At 37.8% G+C, this 17,825-nt stretch overlaps 1 protein-coding gene across 2 annotated transcripts in view; it reads right to left on the bottom strand.

Moving 5' to 3' along the window:
* The window catches only part of Arhgap18 (Rho GTPase activating protein 18), a 172,892-nt gene that overhangs the window by 51,733 nt on the left and 103,334 nt on the right, over positions 1-17,825 (bottom strand). For both annotated transcript variants that reach the window (XM_076858265.1, XM_076858264.1), the window contains exons 2-3: positions 3,998-4,197; positions 304-539 (exon numbers count right to left, since the gene is read on the bottom strand). In XM_076858265.1, coding sequence (XP_076714380.1) covers positions 304-539; positions 3,998-4,197 — 436 coding nt within the window. The remainder of the gene's footprint in view (positions 1-303; positions 540-3,997; positions 4,198-17,825) is intronic.

Here is a 17,825-nt window from a genome sequence, read left to right as displayed (position 1 = left end):
ATTGGCATCGACAAAAGGTCTGTTTACCCAGGAAGCCTGTCCAGTCACTTCTTGTGGCTCCAAGGACATCATCTCCCCCAAGAGGATTATCATACTGAATTTCAGTTTGCTTAGCTTTTTACACCATCAGTGTAACTTCTAGAAGGCAGAGTACAGGCACTTTTGTTCACTGCCTGGATGGAGCTTTGGTGCCTGGTTTACAAGAAGTGCTCATTAAGTCTGTAGGCTTTGAATTAAACTGGACTGATCCAAGTGAGACCAAGCACATAATCTTTTCACTTAATTTCAGAAAAGAAAACTTACTTTTTCTTTTGACTCTCTCTGTTGAGTAAATATGTCTCTGACGTCAGGAATATGGTACTGTTTGTTTTTCTTTCTCAAAGTTTGGGAGACCGTCTCTACCCGTTTTTGAACAGCTGCTGCCTGGGTCCGGGTCAGTGTGGATAAAAACACCATGCTCTCTTGGGGGTCCTCAGCAGAGTCTCCAAACAGGTTAGACAGACCAGCCTCTTTGAGCCACTCTTCTTCCAATTCTCCCTCTAAGACAGTGGGGGAAACCAGGTGTTATATCACAATTTATAAGAAATTCCATATTTTTTAAGCTGCTAAAAATTCCTGCTGAAACTCTTCTATTATAACCCAACTGCAGTGCTAAGAATCATTAGCTGAAACTTGGACAACTGCCATCCACTCTGGCCACAGTGATATCAAATTTTAGGTCGATTTCCTATATACTCAATTAAAAAAATTTTAATGACTTCACATGTAATTAACCTCTACAACTTCCCTGCAGATGAACTAGAGAGAATGATACTGTTCCCCTTCCAGAGATGAGTAAGCAAGAAAAAGGATAACTTACTTCCATCAAATTACAGAGAGAAGTCAGTGCTGGGGATATACATTCAAGCCCAGTTTCTTGGCTTAGATTCAGCATATCATGGACAGCAATGCTAATTTATGTAATGGCTTGCTTTTTTTTTTTCTGTTCACTGTAGCTGACGAGGGAATATGGCAAAATAGTACAAAGCATCTGGACATTGAGAACTATTCGATTTCAAATTAACATTTCTAATCCCAAGTCAGCACATCAGATTAGGTTGCTTTTTATAATTTTTCAAAAAAAGACACTATTTTTAACAAAGAAGAATTTATATAAGAAACTAATAACCGAATCAATTCAAAATACCAAAAGCAGAAAGTAAACTAAATTCTATCACCCCTTCACATCTGCAGACACTGTATCTGATGATTCAATCCACCTCATGTTGAAAATATTTTATAAACATTCCATCTGCACTGAACTTGCACACACTTTTCTTGTCATTATTCCCTGAACAATAGAGTATTAAAAATTATTTATATTGCATTTACATTGTGTTATGTATTATAACTAGTCTAGAAATGACTTCAAACATACAGGAGGATACACATAGGTTATAAGCCAATGCTAATAATCATCTTATGTTAGGGACTTGGCATTTGTGGAGTTCGGTGTTCAGAGATTCCATATCTGTAACCAATCCTCCATAGATACTAAGGGATGACTTTATTGTTGACAATCTAATACAGATAAACAAAAGGACTTTATGGTACAGTGGCACACCCCTGTAATCCCAGCTATGCAGGAGTCTGAGACAGGAGGATTCCAAGTTCTAGCCAGCCTCAGCAACTTTTGTCATCTGTGAAATAAATGACAGCCATCTCAGCCACCTCATAACCAAATGAGGAACACTGCAAAGCACTATTGTATTGTAACCTGTATCACCCAAGAGCACTGACTGGCACCGTCTATCCTTCTATACTACATACACTCTTTGAGGGCAGAAATCAATTATTCATTACCCTGACTTCAAGAAACATAATGAAGTGCAAGGCACTCTGTCTGTTCCACATTAAAAACTATTTAATGACATAAAGTCAACCATTATTACTAATTCTGTTCTGGTAAAATTTGTCATAGATGTATAAAACCAAATTGCTAGGGAAAAAACAGACATTGCCCTGACAATGAAACCATGATTAATATGCAATATAATTTATTCCATTAAGAAGCAGAGATAGACAGGGCATAGTGGCACACACCTGTAATCCCAGTTACTCAGGAGGCTGAGGCAGGGAGATCACAAGTTTGAGGCCAACCTTGGCAACTTAACAAAACCCTTGTCCCCCCCCCCAAAAAAAATACAAAGGGTCTGGGAGTTAGGGGATATAGCTCAGTGCCCCTGCATTTAATCCTCAGTACTTAAAAAAGGGGGGGAGGGGGTAAAACTCAAACAATTTAAAGTCTAAAGAAGAGTATGAACATGTAGAACCATCCCCAATCTTCCTTTATTGTTTTGATAGTAAGGATTGAGCCCTTGAACCCAGGATGCTTTACTACTGTGCTGTATCCCACAGAGTTTTGCTAAAGTTGTGGAGTGTCTCACTAAATTGCTGAGGCTGGCCTCTTACAATCTCTTGCCTCAGCCTCCTGAGTTGCTGGGATCACAGCCATGTTCCAATCTTCTTGGAACAAATGACAAGATCATGTATGAATCAAATTTAACTTTGGAGAACTATGAAACAACTGATGATACCTGTGGATCTGGCCTCAATACCATTTTCTCTAGCATATTTCCTCCTTATTCAATAAACCACCTGTGTGCTGCTTCCATATTGAATTATTGAGACAGAAAGGCTGAGGAACAATATTAATTGTCACAAAGAAGTCTGGCTTTATTGGAAATATATTTGGGAAAGAGAAAAAAATAAATGAGAAACCAAAGAGTGAGTTGCTTATAGTTTTCTTTTACAAATTAAGAAATATTAAAAATTTTTAGGAGCCCCAATTAAAAAAAAATTGTCAGATTTTCTAAGAAATGTTGCAGCAAGAAAGAAAAATCTTATATAGACTTTTCTGTGCAACTTAATCCTAAGTCACTTAGTTAGAAGAAATCTCTCATTAGTGAATGAAGAGGCACTGACTGGCTTTTACCTTTTTGATATATCAACTTATACACCAAAATATATTACAAATTTACAGATTACATAGAAAGAAAGCTAATACAATAAATAGAAGCCAAAATTTGGTATCAAAAGCTTGGTGACTGCCTAAATTTAAGAGGTTAAAGAAATGGTATGAAATTGAAGGAAAAAAATAAGTATTACATGTTTCTCCCAGAAATATCAAGTTCATTAGTGAAGAGTGTGGAAAATCTGGCTGGGAAGAGACTTGAGAAAAATTATGGGCCAACAAAAGAAATAAGCAACTATGGGAAGATAAAAATGGTGAAGCCATCTTCCACTGTCTAAATCTGTATCCGTAGATTAGCAGGCTAAGCCTGTGGCACTGCATCCAGTCGGTCAATGCTGTACTTTGGATAACAAAAATGACCAAAATTATAGGTCTGAAAAAAATCACTTAAGGGTTCTTTTCATAAAATTTCCTTGCAAAAGCTACATGGTTAGAAATAAGGTAAGTGTCCTCAAATATATGACAGGCTACCATGTAAAAGTAGAATGAATGTGTTCTGTTCTTCCGAAAGGCAGAAAAAAATACAGCAGTACAAGTTAGAAGAGAGCAGGCTATAAATCAGTAAAATAAAGATGAAAACAAATCATGCATACTAACAACTGGAAAAACAGTAACACTGCAAAGTCACAAGCTTTCCATCACCATCTACACTTCCTAGAGACCAAAGAACCATGAAGCTGGCATATTACAGAAAGAACTCAGAGTTTCAAAAAAAAAAAAAAAAAAAAAAAAAAAAAATCAAACCTAACCCTAAAAAGTCTATATGCTACAGTCAGTTCAGCCACCAAGAACCCAGCCATAGCAATAATTAAGTGAATTTGCTCATGCCACTTGAATCTGGCAGCTACACCCATAAACCTGCTACCAACAAGTAATTATCAAGTTGAAAGACAACTAACAATTTCATTTTCTGGTTGTTCTACTCTGCCTTTCCACACATGGATTTTCCATGAATAACCAATAAGAATTTTATGTATTTGTTACCATCAGGTTCTTTGACAACCACCACCTCTTGATTGTCTTGTCTGTTTTCATGAGATCTCTTGATAATTTCCAGTTCTATCCAATAGTCCTCCATAGATAGTTCGTCCAAGGAATCCTGGGAGCTTGATCGATCAAATGGAGTCTTCTCCGTAATTTTAGTGGTGGTGTCCTGGTTCATGGTATACTGGCCATATCTCCTACTATAAGTTAAAAAAAAAAAAGAAAGAAAACATGGTTCCTTTTAGTAAATGAGGGAATATTACAATTTTCAAAATATCATAGTGCTGAGCTGGAAAATTTGAAAACTTCGTAAGTTTTCCTTTATAAAGCAAAGGAGATAACATATTTTGAAACTGTTTACCTTTGGCTGCTATTGATTATAATATGCTCCCAGAATGAAGAGTTTCACACTTTCCAAAACAGTACTATGAGGGACAAAGAGCGGCAGGGTGAATTGCCTGACCTTTTTACATTATTACTTAAATTATCTTAAGACTCATTGCAATTTAAAACTTTGTTTTTAAAAAATAGGATGAATTTTGATTGCAGGCCATAAATAAATAAAATTGAAAATTTTATGTGCTATTTATCACTTACATTTATAAAACAGTCAGCTCTTACAAAGGAAATATATGCAACCAATGAATAAAGTACTATTTAAATTTCCATTTTATTTTTGGAACAAATATAAATAGGGTGATATATTAGTTTGCTGTTATACTCTACTGCAGAAAGCAACTTTAAATCTTTGCTATAAGGGTACCCATGACATACACATATTAATAATTTTAAAATGTGTTTAAAAACTCTTTAATTAGCATTTCTGAAGAGTTTGGAATTACCCTGAGCATTGATTTTTTAGATACAATCCATAAAGAAAAGGATAAACTGAATGACAGCATTTTCATGACTTCAAGTAAACTGTATTCTTCCTTTATAATTCAATCATAGAAATAGATGAGAGGTGAATTAAAGGACGTTATATGATAGAAATTTGAAATTTTTGATTATTTAAATATAGAGAAAATAGCACCTAATTACCTAAAAGAGGAAAATTTTCAGTTATGGTATCTTCCTTTATATTCGATATTTTTCTTTTAAAAGAACAGTATGAATAGGGACAGGTGGTGAAAAATGTTTTTTTAAGATTTTAATTTCAAATTGCCCTTTTATTTCCCAAGGACTTTTAGGAAGTAATACTTGTTAAGATTGGTTTTACCTCCTGTACATATTGAAAGTCAAAAGAAATGAATATAAAATTATTTAATAATGTGTGAACATTCTTAAATTTCAACTGGCCTTTCCCACAATTATTTAAAATAGTAGGTCTTTAACACTACGTGAGGTGGAGTGTCACTAAATTCTGGGTTAACCTATCTAGAAGTTTAATTCCAACTCGTTTATTAGAAAAAGTTAAACTATATTGTCTATTGCTACAAATAAATGTAGCACAACTCAGTAGTTAGCAGTACAATGCTCATAGGTCAGTTTTATTAATAACCTTAAAGATGGATCTTTATGCCTTAAGTACTTTATTAATGCAGATTTCATGAATGAATACTCACTCATTATAATCACTCCTTGGTAGCAATCTTGGATGGTGATGAACATTAGGACTAGGGCCAACAAGAATAAGTCTGGACAAGTTTGTGAATTTCTTTCCTCAGTTCTCTATTGTCCATTGTTTGCCTCTTCCATCCCTTAATTCAAGGGGTACTTCCTCCCTCCCTGGCCTCCAGCATCCTGTTTACATCACTGTATCCCATCCTGGTCCCCAGGCCTGGCCCAATGGTCACTGTATAATTTTATTTTATTTTGGTACTAGGGAGTGAATCCAGGGGCACTTAACCAGTGAGCCACACCCCCAGCACTTCTTGTGTTTTATTTAGAGACAGGGTCTCACTGAGTTACTTAGGGCCTCTCTAAGTTGCTAAAACTGGCTTTGAACTTACAATCCTCTGCCTCAGCCTCCCCAGCTATTGGGATTACAGGCATGGGCCACCACACCCAGCATGACTAATACTTTTATTACAGGGTTTTCAATCCTGAATCAAATTAAAATGTGAATAAGAAAGTTACCCTCTCTTAAAAATGACTTGATTTCCCCCCAGTATCAGCAGCTCAATTTATCTGTGGTTCATACATAGTCTTTAATCCTGCCTTACCAGGATAACTACAGCTAATTTGTACAATGCTTGTCAAATTCATTTTTTTTCTGTTTTGTCAAATATACATGCCCTGTCCTTGTTTTTATTTTATGTCATATGATAATGTAAGACTGGCTACCTTATTCCTATTCCCTACTTGTACCCACTGCAGCTCTCACAAGAGACCAAAATAAGTATTGTGAACTATGTGAAATATAATGACTAATGCCAAATAATTTGGTTTATCTGCTCACAGGAAAGAGGTACAGTTGAGCTAGAAGTACATTAAGCTTTTCATTGCTGAAGGAATGTGTTTATTCTGGCAAGAATTTTCCAGTAAATTTCCATTAAGATAGCAATATGCTGAAAAAATGAAGGAACACTGAGTAACAGCATTGTTACATAAATATACCTTCTCTATGGACTCTGCTTTCAAAACATGCATAAAGCAAAAGTCTTACAGCTCAGTACTGACGAATTGACTCTGTATTTTGACTTTAGATTCAGAAGCCAAATAGGTGTGTAATAACCTGAAAATACTGAGTCACAGATTTTTTTTCTTCTTTCCATCTCCCCCATTTGCATCCCTGGTAAATATTCCAGGGGCACGTTTTCAATTTTATATATTAGTAGATGAAAAGTATTCAGGAATGGAATTACTCTCCTTGCTCAACCTAACATGTATTTTTAAATTACTCTCAAAATGCAAGTGAATATTCTTTCAATTTACATCAATTAACATTAAGAACCACTTTTTCTCTTCTTAGAATATACTTTTGGTACTACAGCAGTGGCTTAAAGTCTGGACCCTTCTTACTGTCCTGGTAAGTGGCCAATTAACTGATTTCCTCTTTTCTGTTTTTTTAAGAGTATGCTATTTGATACCATGCTCATTCTGAAAATTGGGTTCAAAAACATAAAGCAACATCTGTTAGATGTAATGAAGTGCAGAGCAGAAGTATTTTATATTTCCAAAAGATCCAAGCCAACACATAGTGCTGAAATCAAAGCAGCATAGTTTATACCACAGACAACTACAAATTACCCACCTGACGTGCTGGCAAGCGACTGTTCCAAGATCCTTCCCACCCCCTCCCTAATCCTGTGCACTGACTGTCCCATGGCCATGCTTCAAGAACCTGTGCATTTCCTGCCTTCTGCAACTACAATGACAGAACTGGACATGTCTTCTGAAAGAGGCTGCCATGTTGCTCTACTAAGAACTGCTTCCAGACTGCCTGTGTGAGTCACTCTTTTCCTAACACAGTCACCCTGCCTTTTTGTGGGCATGAATATCACCAGCTTCCTGGAATGGTTTGTTTTCAACTTGCCAGTATGTCCTCCATGACATATTTATTTTTAAAAATTAAGGCTCTGTTTTGTTGTGATTTTGTTTGGGGGGGGGTAATAGGTTTGCATTACTGGGGATTGAACCCAGGGTTGCTCTACCACTGAGTTACATTCCTAACCCTTTCTAGTTTCAATTTTGAGACAAGGTCTCGCTAAGTTGCTGAGGCTGCCCTCAAACTTGCATCCTCTGGCCTCAGCCTCTTCAGTCACTGTGATTACAGGCAGGCACCATCATGCCCAGCTTGTTTTGTTGTATTTTCCCCCAGGCATAGGTTATATCATTTTCCTAAGATAATTTTTTTCTAGCTGGTCAAGAATTTCAAAGGTATTGATATCATGGGGTTTATTTTTATGGAAAATACGAAACTGGTCTGACATCATTTGTCCTCCACAAGGAGGTGGGGTAGCTATCTCTTACAACATGGTCTATTGGAAGATCACAATCTGGCTGATGATTCATCCTGATACCTGATGTGGTCAGTAAAGAAATGGAAAAATATGAAACCAGGAGACCTACGAACCAAATGATTCCGGCTCTGTTTGACCATCCCTATAATCTATGGTAGTTCACAACTTCTCCACTCCCCAATTTTCTATGAAATGGGAAGAGTAACAATAGCCTTGAGGGCTGGAGGCCAAGCAGGAGGCCCTAGGTTCAATGGTTCAATTTCCAATGCATGTGAGCATGCAAATATATATCCTCAATTCCTACTGACTTACCCTGAGAAGGTCATGAAGGATAGTAGCTCCACTAACCAAGTACCACTAAACTATACATAACTGCTGATCCAGAGTTTTGTTGTTTTTTTTTTTTTTTTTTTTGGGGGGGGGGGGCAGGGGGATGCATACCAGTCCTTGAACCCAGGGCCTCAAACATGGTAAGCACACACTCAGTCACTAAGCTACAGGTATAGCCTGTAATGCCCCACCCCCGACACACACACACCCACACACCCACACACACACACACACACACACACACACACACACACACACACACACACACAGTGTACTGAGGTCACCTTTGCCCTCTTCTAAGGCTCAGAGAGATCATTTATCCTCTAGGACTGTTCTTGGACTTTTTGATCTCAGAATTCCTTTATACACTCAAAACTTTTCAAGAACCTTCCAAGAGCTTTTGTTTGTAGACTGTCTGTTGATGTTTACAGCATTAGATAATAAAACTGAAAAAAATATTTCAATACTACTGGTTTGATAATAAACATCTTAACACGAACAACTTTTTTTCAAAAAAAAAAAAAAAAACTTATGATTTAGATGTGGTGTCCCCCAAAAGCTCATGTATGAGAGAATGCAAGAAGGTTCCGAGGAAAAATGAATGGGTTGTTAAGAGTCTTAACCCAATCAGTGAATTAATCCCCCGATAGGGATTAACTGAATGGTAACTGAAGTGGTAGGGTGTGGGTGGAGGAGGTAGAAATTGGGGTGTGGCTTTGGGGTATATATTTGTATCTGGCCAGTGGTGTCTCTCTGCTTCCTGATTATCATGTGAACTGCTCTCTGTCAAACACTTCTGCCATGATGTCCCATGTCACCTCAAGCCCCAAGGAATGGAGTCTGCTGTCTATGGATTGAGACCTCTGAAACCATGAGCCCCTAAATACACTTTTCCTCTTCTACAGTTTTTCTGGTTGGGTCCTTTTAGTCACAGCAGTGAAAAAGCTGAGGAAAACACTGTATTTTCCAAACAAAACATAGATGAATATCATTGCTTTAAATTTTGAAACTGTCTTTAAGGTCCAGCTTAATAGAAGGCATCTGGACTCTCCCATCTGCTTCTGTGTTCAATCACATGTAGAACTGCACCTCACAGGGCCTCTGGGATCCTGCTCTCTATTCTCATGAGAGAACAACAGTGAAAACGGCAAATCATGTTTTAATCAACAATTTTGATCTCCCAGACCCCTGAAAAAGTTCTGAGACACCCAGATGACCTGTACCATACTTTGAAAAGTAAGTATGGTATCTTCCAGAAGTAAGCTTCTCTAAGATTTCTCAAGAACATTATTTAATGGATGTTGAGAAGGCACTTTTAACTCTGTGCAGAGTGCCCCAGAAAGCTCTCCTGAAAGAAACAGGCATGCTTTCCTGGTGACTCTTGACCTAGTTCTTTGTTTATTTTAGTTTAGTTTTTCAGGCTTTCATAAAAATTGGGACTCATTCCAATGATATATCCATGCTGCATTTATACTATAATGACAAAAAATAAATAAAAACGTTATTTCGAAAGCTCTGCCTGGCCAATGTTTGTAATCGTTTGCTTGTGTCCACCAGGCATAAAGGGGAGCACTTCCCCACTCTGGCCAGTGTGTTTCAAGGTGGACATTCCCTTAACCCTCCCTGGACATCCATGTCCTTTGCCTAAAACCACCTTCAGGCAGATTTATCTGTAACTAGAACATGTCTCTGAATTCATACTTAATCATCTGGTCCAATTTTCACTTTGGGTACCCTACCCTGTTGGTGTTCCAAAAACAATACCCTAAAGTATGGTTTCTTTAGCATGCCAAGCACTTTCGAATCAAAGGAAATCAGAAGGATTTAGAAGCTGCCTCTGGAGCAAGAGATTTTTAAATTTCTTTTGTTTCTTTCCCCTTCAAAGCCAGAGAGACTCTCTGAAGTTCCTTTATCTAACAAGTTTTCTTATCTGTCTTCTTTCAAAAGATGGGCAACTATGTTAGGCCCCCTTCCTAGGAATCTAATCAAATTGCCAGGGAAGAGAAACTAAGAGAGGACTGAAAGCCCTCTCCATCCTCAACAGATTTTCCATGTCCAAGGGCAGCTTGGAGAGCTTACCTGGAAGACTTAACCTGCATGAGACAACTTTATTCACAATGAAGTTCTGCCCCTTTCCTAACTTGAGCACCTCCCCCTGGCTGAGAGGACTTTGTCCCAGACCATGGTCCACTCTTTGCCGTTCATTCATTTCTCAAAAAACAAAAACAAAACATTTAATACACCTCTAAAATTGCCTATAGTCTCCTCCAAGACCAACTGCGACACTTAACATCCGGTCCCTTATTCCACCCCTTCCAGAGATATTTTTGCAGTCCAAGTCTGTTTTCACCTAAAGTACTATGGTGTGGGGCCTTAGAAGATGAACTCTTAAACAAAAACTACACTTTCTATCGTATTTCTTATCCTACCTTTATTTCCCTGAAGGAAAACAAGTAATTGGATTGGGCAATTTAAGACAAAATAAGGTTTATTTTTGTTTTTGTACAATGGGGTGGGAATGTTCTTACTCAGATATTACTTATCAATGTTACTGACTAAGCATACTTTAGATAAAGTTATACTTATTAAAACTTAAACCTTAGGGGCTAGGGTTGCTGCTCAATGGTGGAGCGCTCGCCTAACATAGGCAGGGCTTTGGGTTCTATTCTCAGAACCACATAAAAATAATAAAGGTATTGTGTCCAACTCCAATTAAAAAATAAATATATAAAAACAAAATAGGGCTGGGATTGTGGCTCAGCGGTAGAGCACTCGCCTAGCATGGGTGGGACCTGGGTTGGATCCTCAGCACCACATAAAAATAAAGGTATTGTGTTGTGTCCATCTACACATAAAAAATAAAAATAGAAAAAAAACCTTAAACTTTAGAATTGTATTAGATCTTAAGATCTTAATAACTTAAACATATCTTATCATATGGGGTAATGAGGTCCCCAAACCTGACCAGCAAAGGGATGTTAGAATCAAGATTAGCAGTCTTTTTCATGTTTAGTGCTAAATATTATACCACTATAATTTGCTTTGTTCTTATTATTTGCATCTGTCTTTCTGAGTTTATATTGCACATAGCTGGGCAATTGCAACCTTGTTGACAGTCTATAATTAGCATTTTTAAATGATGTTTTACTTACCAAGAGAAAATACATTTAAGAAATACATTTAAAAATTAAACCATTCCTTTTGAACAGGCATGAAAAGCCTTTTGAGATGCACTGCCTAAAATATGGTTGGTGTCATGCTGGGCATGACTTCAAATATAACCTGTTTAAAAAAATAAAACCAAAACCTTTGCTTTGCAAAAGTTTAAAAATTTGGGAACGTTTTAAAAATTCTTCTTCGTCTATATTATTTCTATGTTTAAAAAACAATAGCTTGTCAGATGTACAGTTTTCTCTTTCATTGCAACAATGATATTAAAGAAGTATTCACTACATGGTGCTTGGTAAAGCTATTAATACTGTGTAATGGCCCTGTCCATCAGAATACACTCAGTTTGAATGACTATGAAGAGATGCAGCCTATGAATGACCCAAGTCATTTTCCCCCCCTTGGAAGTGAATGTCTAGTATTGTTTAGCTGAAAGCAATAATTATTACAAGTGGCTCTGACATTCATGAAGAAAGAACCCTGAGGATGCCCGAAGGCAGGAAGAGGTTGATTAGAAAGCAATACCACATTGCTCCCTCCCTGTACCCAGGAGCCATTAGAACTCAGGGAAAGGGCTCTTTATCTCTTGTATCTGACCCTAAAGCCAGTTTTAAGGACCTACTAAGTTAATTTTCACATTTCATTTAAAGGAACATACTTTATGTTTTATATATCTTACCCTTTCCATTTGGGGGAAAACCCAAAATTGACTTATTTCTTTCAGCTTTTGTTTTCTTAAACAAGACTGACACAATATCTTGTATAGGCCTTTGTAGTTTTTCAGAGTGTCCACCTACTTTTGACACACAGTAAAACAACGAGCAAATGAACCGGTTATTGTCGATTTACATGAAATTCCCTGAGCAAAACTGAGAAGAAAAGCCCCTTGGGTAGCATACTGTTAAGAGCTAGCTTTGAAAACATGGCTTTCTCATTTTTTATGGAAAAATAGAACAAAACCAATTCTGATGTTTCTCGTTGGTGTTTTCACTATACTTTGTAACCCTAAAAGAATAGGCATATAAACAGTAAACTCCAGGAGGGAAGGCAGAGACAGAAAGGATGTGGGAAAGGCAGCCAGGACAACTAGCAAACATTCCACTCCTCTTTAGGTACCAAACAAGGAACACAAAAGGGTACAGTGTCATTGGCCACCAGACATAGGTCTTCATTGTTTTAAAGCGCTGGTTCTCGGTGAGGTGATTCTATGTCTCATCTCCCCTCAACTCTCTCAGGAGGTAGTTCTTTCACCTCAAATGGAGGCACAACTTAGAACTAGCCAGGTGGGAAACACGGGTTCTTAATATCAACGTCATCTTCTTGGACAAGCACGATAGAATCTACAGTGGGATTTTGACATGCAGTGTTAGGATCTGGAGACCCTGGTTCAAAGCATATTTGCTTCACTCATCTGTCACTATGACTTGTTTCTACCTGACAATCTGAACCTGCTGTGTTTTCTCCAGGATTCCTTCCTCTTCTTGTTCTGGCCAGCTGTACAGCCAGCTGGAAAGTAAATACCAGTAGCTGCTTTGCATTCTGAGCATACTCAGTTGCATATCATGGTACCTTTCTCTGTCCGGGCTGGAATCAACTCGTTGCTACAGAATTCCCACATTTTGCACTATGATGGTCTGCTCCCAACTGTCTCTACCACTAAACTACATTTTCCTTGGGGTAAGAATCCATTGTTGCTTTTCATTGTGGTATTCCTAGATTCAAGCAAACTGCTTGCCACAGCAGATGACTATGAAATATTCAATAAATATTCAATTATTACTCATTGAATTATCAGTGCTTCTGAAACAACCCCTTTTAATTCATGGGATTTCTTTTAGTTAATTGTACAAAACCACAAAGAAGTAGAGATATTAAAAGTAACCAGCAAAGGAATCAGCAATTAAGAAACCCTAATATTGGGCTGACTTTATAGCTCAGTGGCAGAATGCTTGCCTAGCATGTGTGAGGCACTGATTTTGATCATCAGCACCACATTAAATAAATAAATAAAATTCAAGTTATTATATCCATGTATAACTAAAAAAAAATTTAAAGAAACCCTAATATTAATAGGGAAACTGTTCTATTATCTGACTCTCGGATGTTTAGCCTGAAAGTAGGCTCCCTAAAGGGAACAGATACATGCAAAAGGGTTGATTTAATACCAGAATGTAATTAATATTAAGTCACAAAGAAGCTTTCTACATTAAGCACATGTTCCAGTATCCTAGAGCATCCCAAGCTCTAGAATAAACCTTTACTGAATACCTTCACTGAATTTCAAACTTCTTTCATTTATTTTTATTGTGCTTAGAAAAAAAAAATCAACTCAACATTGGGCACCTTATCAGGACCCTCTATTCAACCAAGCTCTTCAAACCTCTACTGTGAGGTAGATGATACAGGCCACCACACCAGATATAGGTGCAATTTTCTAGTTCCTCACTGAATTAGTGGCCTGAAAACTCTCCAGCATAGGCTTCCAGGTCGTGACCACTGCTTTGGCATGTTCCTTGGCCCAGCTTGTGGCTCACCACTCCTTTTCCAGTAAGAATTTCACTTCTGCTCTGGCTGTTCCTGCCACTCCCACCCACTCACCCTCAACTCATCCCCTGCTCAAGCATTTCCCTAGGTTTAGACCAATAATTTGAGGCCACTCCATAGCTCCTTACTATGGTCTCAATGGTTGTGTCACTCCAAAATTCATAAATTGGAATTTCACCTTTAAGGTGACAACACTAGGAGCTGGGGACTTTGGAGGGGAGCTGGCAGTAGGAGCTGGGGCCTTTTAGTGTAATCACAAATGAGACCTGAGAGAGCTGCCTTGCCTCTTCCTCCATGTGAGGACCAGAGAGAAGGCACAGTCTATAAGAAGGCCCTCACCATGGAATCTGCCAGGGTCTTGAGCTGAGACTTTTCAGCATTCAGAAACATGAGAAATAACTTTGTTGTTTACAAACAACCCAGTTTACTGTAGTCCGTTTTAAAGGCACAAATGTGCTAAAACATCCTTTCTAGGATTCCTTCCTCTCCCCTCATCAGTCTGTCCCAGGCTTCATGGGTTTGCCTGAAGCCCAACGCTGCTGTCCATTCTCGAGATGAAGCCTACCTTCCTTAAAATTTTAGTATTTGACTCTTGTTTCCCAATAGTCATGTGGCTTCAAAGGTAGTTATCAGCATCCATATTTTTTTCAAACTTTTATTCATTTATTTTTATTGTGCTTAGAAAAAAAAAAATCAATATTTTTGACTTTTCAGTTCAAAGCTTAACTCCTATTTTCATTCTGAGAAATCTATCAAGTTCTCAATACTCTTCAGAGGTGAAATGAGGAAGGAATTCACTATTGAAGACCAAAGATATTTCCACCTCCCGACTTTCTCAAACTCAATCTGAAGTCCCCTATCATGACCTCTGTTACCTTGTAATTTCATCATTCTAGTTTGTCAAGAGGCTTTAAACACAGATTAACAGATAAACTTACATCAGGGTATAAATTCACTCAAGACTATTAATATACCTTAAGATCTGGGATCCAGCAACTCGGGAGGCTGAGGAGGGAGGATCACAAATTCAAGAACAGGCTGGGCAATTTAGTAAGACCTGTCACAAAATAAAAGACTGGGGATGTAGCTTGGAGGTTGAGCACTCACCTAGCATGTGGGAGCAGTGAGCTCCACCCCAAGCAAGCACTCCCTTAAAAAAAAAATTGGGGATTCAGGAAATATATTTATATGTGAGCCAGAAATTTTCATTCTGGATGATAACTACAGAGATACATATAAAAACGTGTGTACATAGGTTTTTGGTGCTTTCATGGCTCTAGAGACCTCACATATATTAGGCAAACACTCTACCACTGAGTTCTACCTATACCCTTAAATTATGATATTCTGATTCCACCTCTCCAGTTCATAAAGGCTGTTATCGACTCAAAATGCTTGCCATAATATAGGTACTGGCAAAATATTTGTTAACAAAATTATAAACTCTATTTTAAAATGTAATGTTAAAAAACTTGTACTAAATATTGGTTTTATTTATTTCCTATGGGCAAATCTCTTGTCCTTCCAAAGCCCTTTTATACACATATTAACATCAACTTTACATGCTAATAAAAACACAAACATGAGGCAAAGGTAGATTTAAAGAAAATCTTTAAAAGTAAATAGATGGGCATATTCTCAAAGAGACAAGGGTTTTATTCACCTTTTCTTCATTTTTCATGATAGCCTATTATAATAGAGTAGAGAAATCACCTTATTTCTCAGTGAGGATACAGGGGGTATAAAACCAATGTCAAATGAAAAAAATGTTAAAAGTGGGGCTGGTGGCTTAGTGGTAGAGCGCTTGTCTTGCACGCATGAGGCACTGGGTTCAATCCTCAGCCCCACATAAAGATAAATAAAATAAAGGTATTGTGTCCATCTACAAATTATATATATATATATATATATTTAAAATAAATATATATATTTTAAAGTGAAGGGCGGGGCTGGGATGTGGCTCAAGTGGTAGCATGCTCGCCTGGCATGCGTGTGGCCTGGGTTCAGCCGGGGTTCAATCCTCAGCACCACATACAAACAAAGATGTTGTGTCCGCCAAAAAAATAAAAAATAAATATTAAAAAAATCTCTCTAAAAAAATAAAAATAAATAAAAGTGAAGGGCTATCTGTATTTATGCTAGATGATAAAAAGGAAGAGGCTACCTGTCAAGTAACACTGGTGAAAGGTAAAAATGCCACCAATATTGCAGTACATATCTAGAGAGGAAAAAAGAAAGCTGCTTTCTGAGAGAGAGAGAGAGAGAGAGAGAGAGAGAGAGAGAGAGAGAGAGAGGGGAAACGTGTATGTGTATTTGTGTATATTTGGGTTTTTTGTTTTTTTGGGTTTTTTTTTCCCCTAAGCCAAGTGCTAAAAGTTGTTAGTTCTATTATGGAGATGAAAGAGGTAGAAAACTTTCAGCTAATCAAAACTTTTAGCCAACCTTAAGAGATAATTCATCCATAATGTTTCCCACTAAATGTATTTAGCAGTCAGTCACAAAGTAGATTATGTAAATATTACAAGAGATTTTTCCCTTTTAAAATGAGATTAATAAGAGAAAAAAATTCTGAGATGTCCTAAATTTAATTCCAAGAGCCAGAGGATGGAGAGGAGAGATAAGGCAGATAATGAATTAACAGCTGCAGCTGAAAACAAGAGACCACTTCAAGTTCTGAATCTGGGTTAAAACCTTAAGTCAAATCTATCACCACCTGCCATGCACACAGCATCCTGCTTGCAGCCCCACCTTCCAGAACAATCTCCTCCTATCTCAAAGACTTCCCTCCTCCTGTCAGCCAATCCCTCTTGTCTATGGCCAGTGTAGGTTCAATGTGAACAAGTTGTGCTTTCCTTCTCCCAATTTTCTTTGTAAAAATACTCTTAGCTCTAGGTCCAGCGGACATTTTCTCATCTGCTACTGTAGCCTTGCTGCTGAAAATTGCAGGTCGGTATCCTAAGACCTGGTCCTTTTTCAGGCTCATATTCTCAATGGCTCAATAAAACCTTTTATTTCAGAAATCACTCAATCTCAAGAATTTGGGTTTAACGAGATTATTTAAGACCACCTTTTCCTTAGTATATTTTAGATTCTGACCTGGTCCAACACAAGCAGATGTGACTACAAATAGCAGCCAGGCACGGTGGTGTACATCCATAGTGCCAGTAGCTTGAGAGGCTGAGGTAGGAGGATAGAGAGTTCAAAGCCAACCTCAGCAACTTAGCAAGGCCCTTAGCAACTCAGCAAGACCCTGTCTCTAAATAAAAAAAACAAAAAAGGGCTGGGAATATGGCTCGGTGGTTAAGTACCCCTGGGTTCATTCCCCAGTACAAAAACAAAAACAAAAAAACCCACAAATAGTATCAAAGACCCATTAAATATGAAATAGAAACATGTAAAAGACGATTTTCATTTGTAAGATATGGTTTACAGGTAGGGGAGGGGCTTTAGAATTTCAAAGACAAAAATATTTAAAACTCCCAGAAAAAACAAACACAAACATTTTCAATAAAAGCCATTGAACTTTGTTTAGAATAGGAACACGGTTCACAGGGTATTGAGACCTAATCCTACAAAAAGGGGAAGAAATGCAGAAAGTAGAGGGGAAAAACTGTGTAAAATCATAATTTATGCTGTTCCTGGACATTATAACATCTACACAGTCATTGGCACACTGAGCTCTGGGAAATGCCACCCAGAGACCCAAATTCTAAGAGGAGTAAATACTTGTTCATGTTGAACGTTTACAAACCTGTCCTAGCTTAATTCTTAAAAGGGCCAAAATAGAACTTAACATCCCAGACTCCTACCCTCCCAAGTCTCAGACTTGCTGCCAGGCACATGCCAGCCTATGGCTCAACTGCTCTGTTCACACCAGGCAG

The sequence above is a fragment of the Callospermophilus lateralis genome, chromosome 6 (genome assembly GCF_048772815.1).
Source record: "Callospermophilus lateralis isolate mCalLat2 chromosome 6, mCalLat2.hap1, whole genome shotgun sequence".
Taxonomy (NCBI): Eukaryota; Metazoa; Chordata; class Mammalia; order Rodentia; family Sciuridae; genus Callospermophilus; species Callospermophilus lateralis.
The sequence above is the reverse complement of the archived record's forward strand: the minus strand, read 5'-3'. Positions and strand labels throughout refer to the sequence as shown.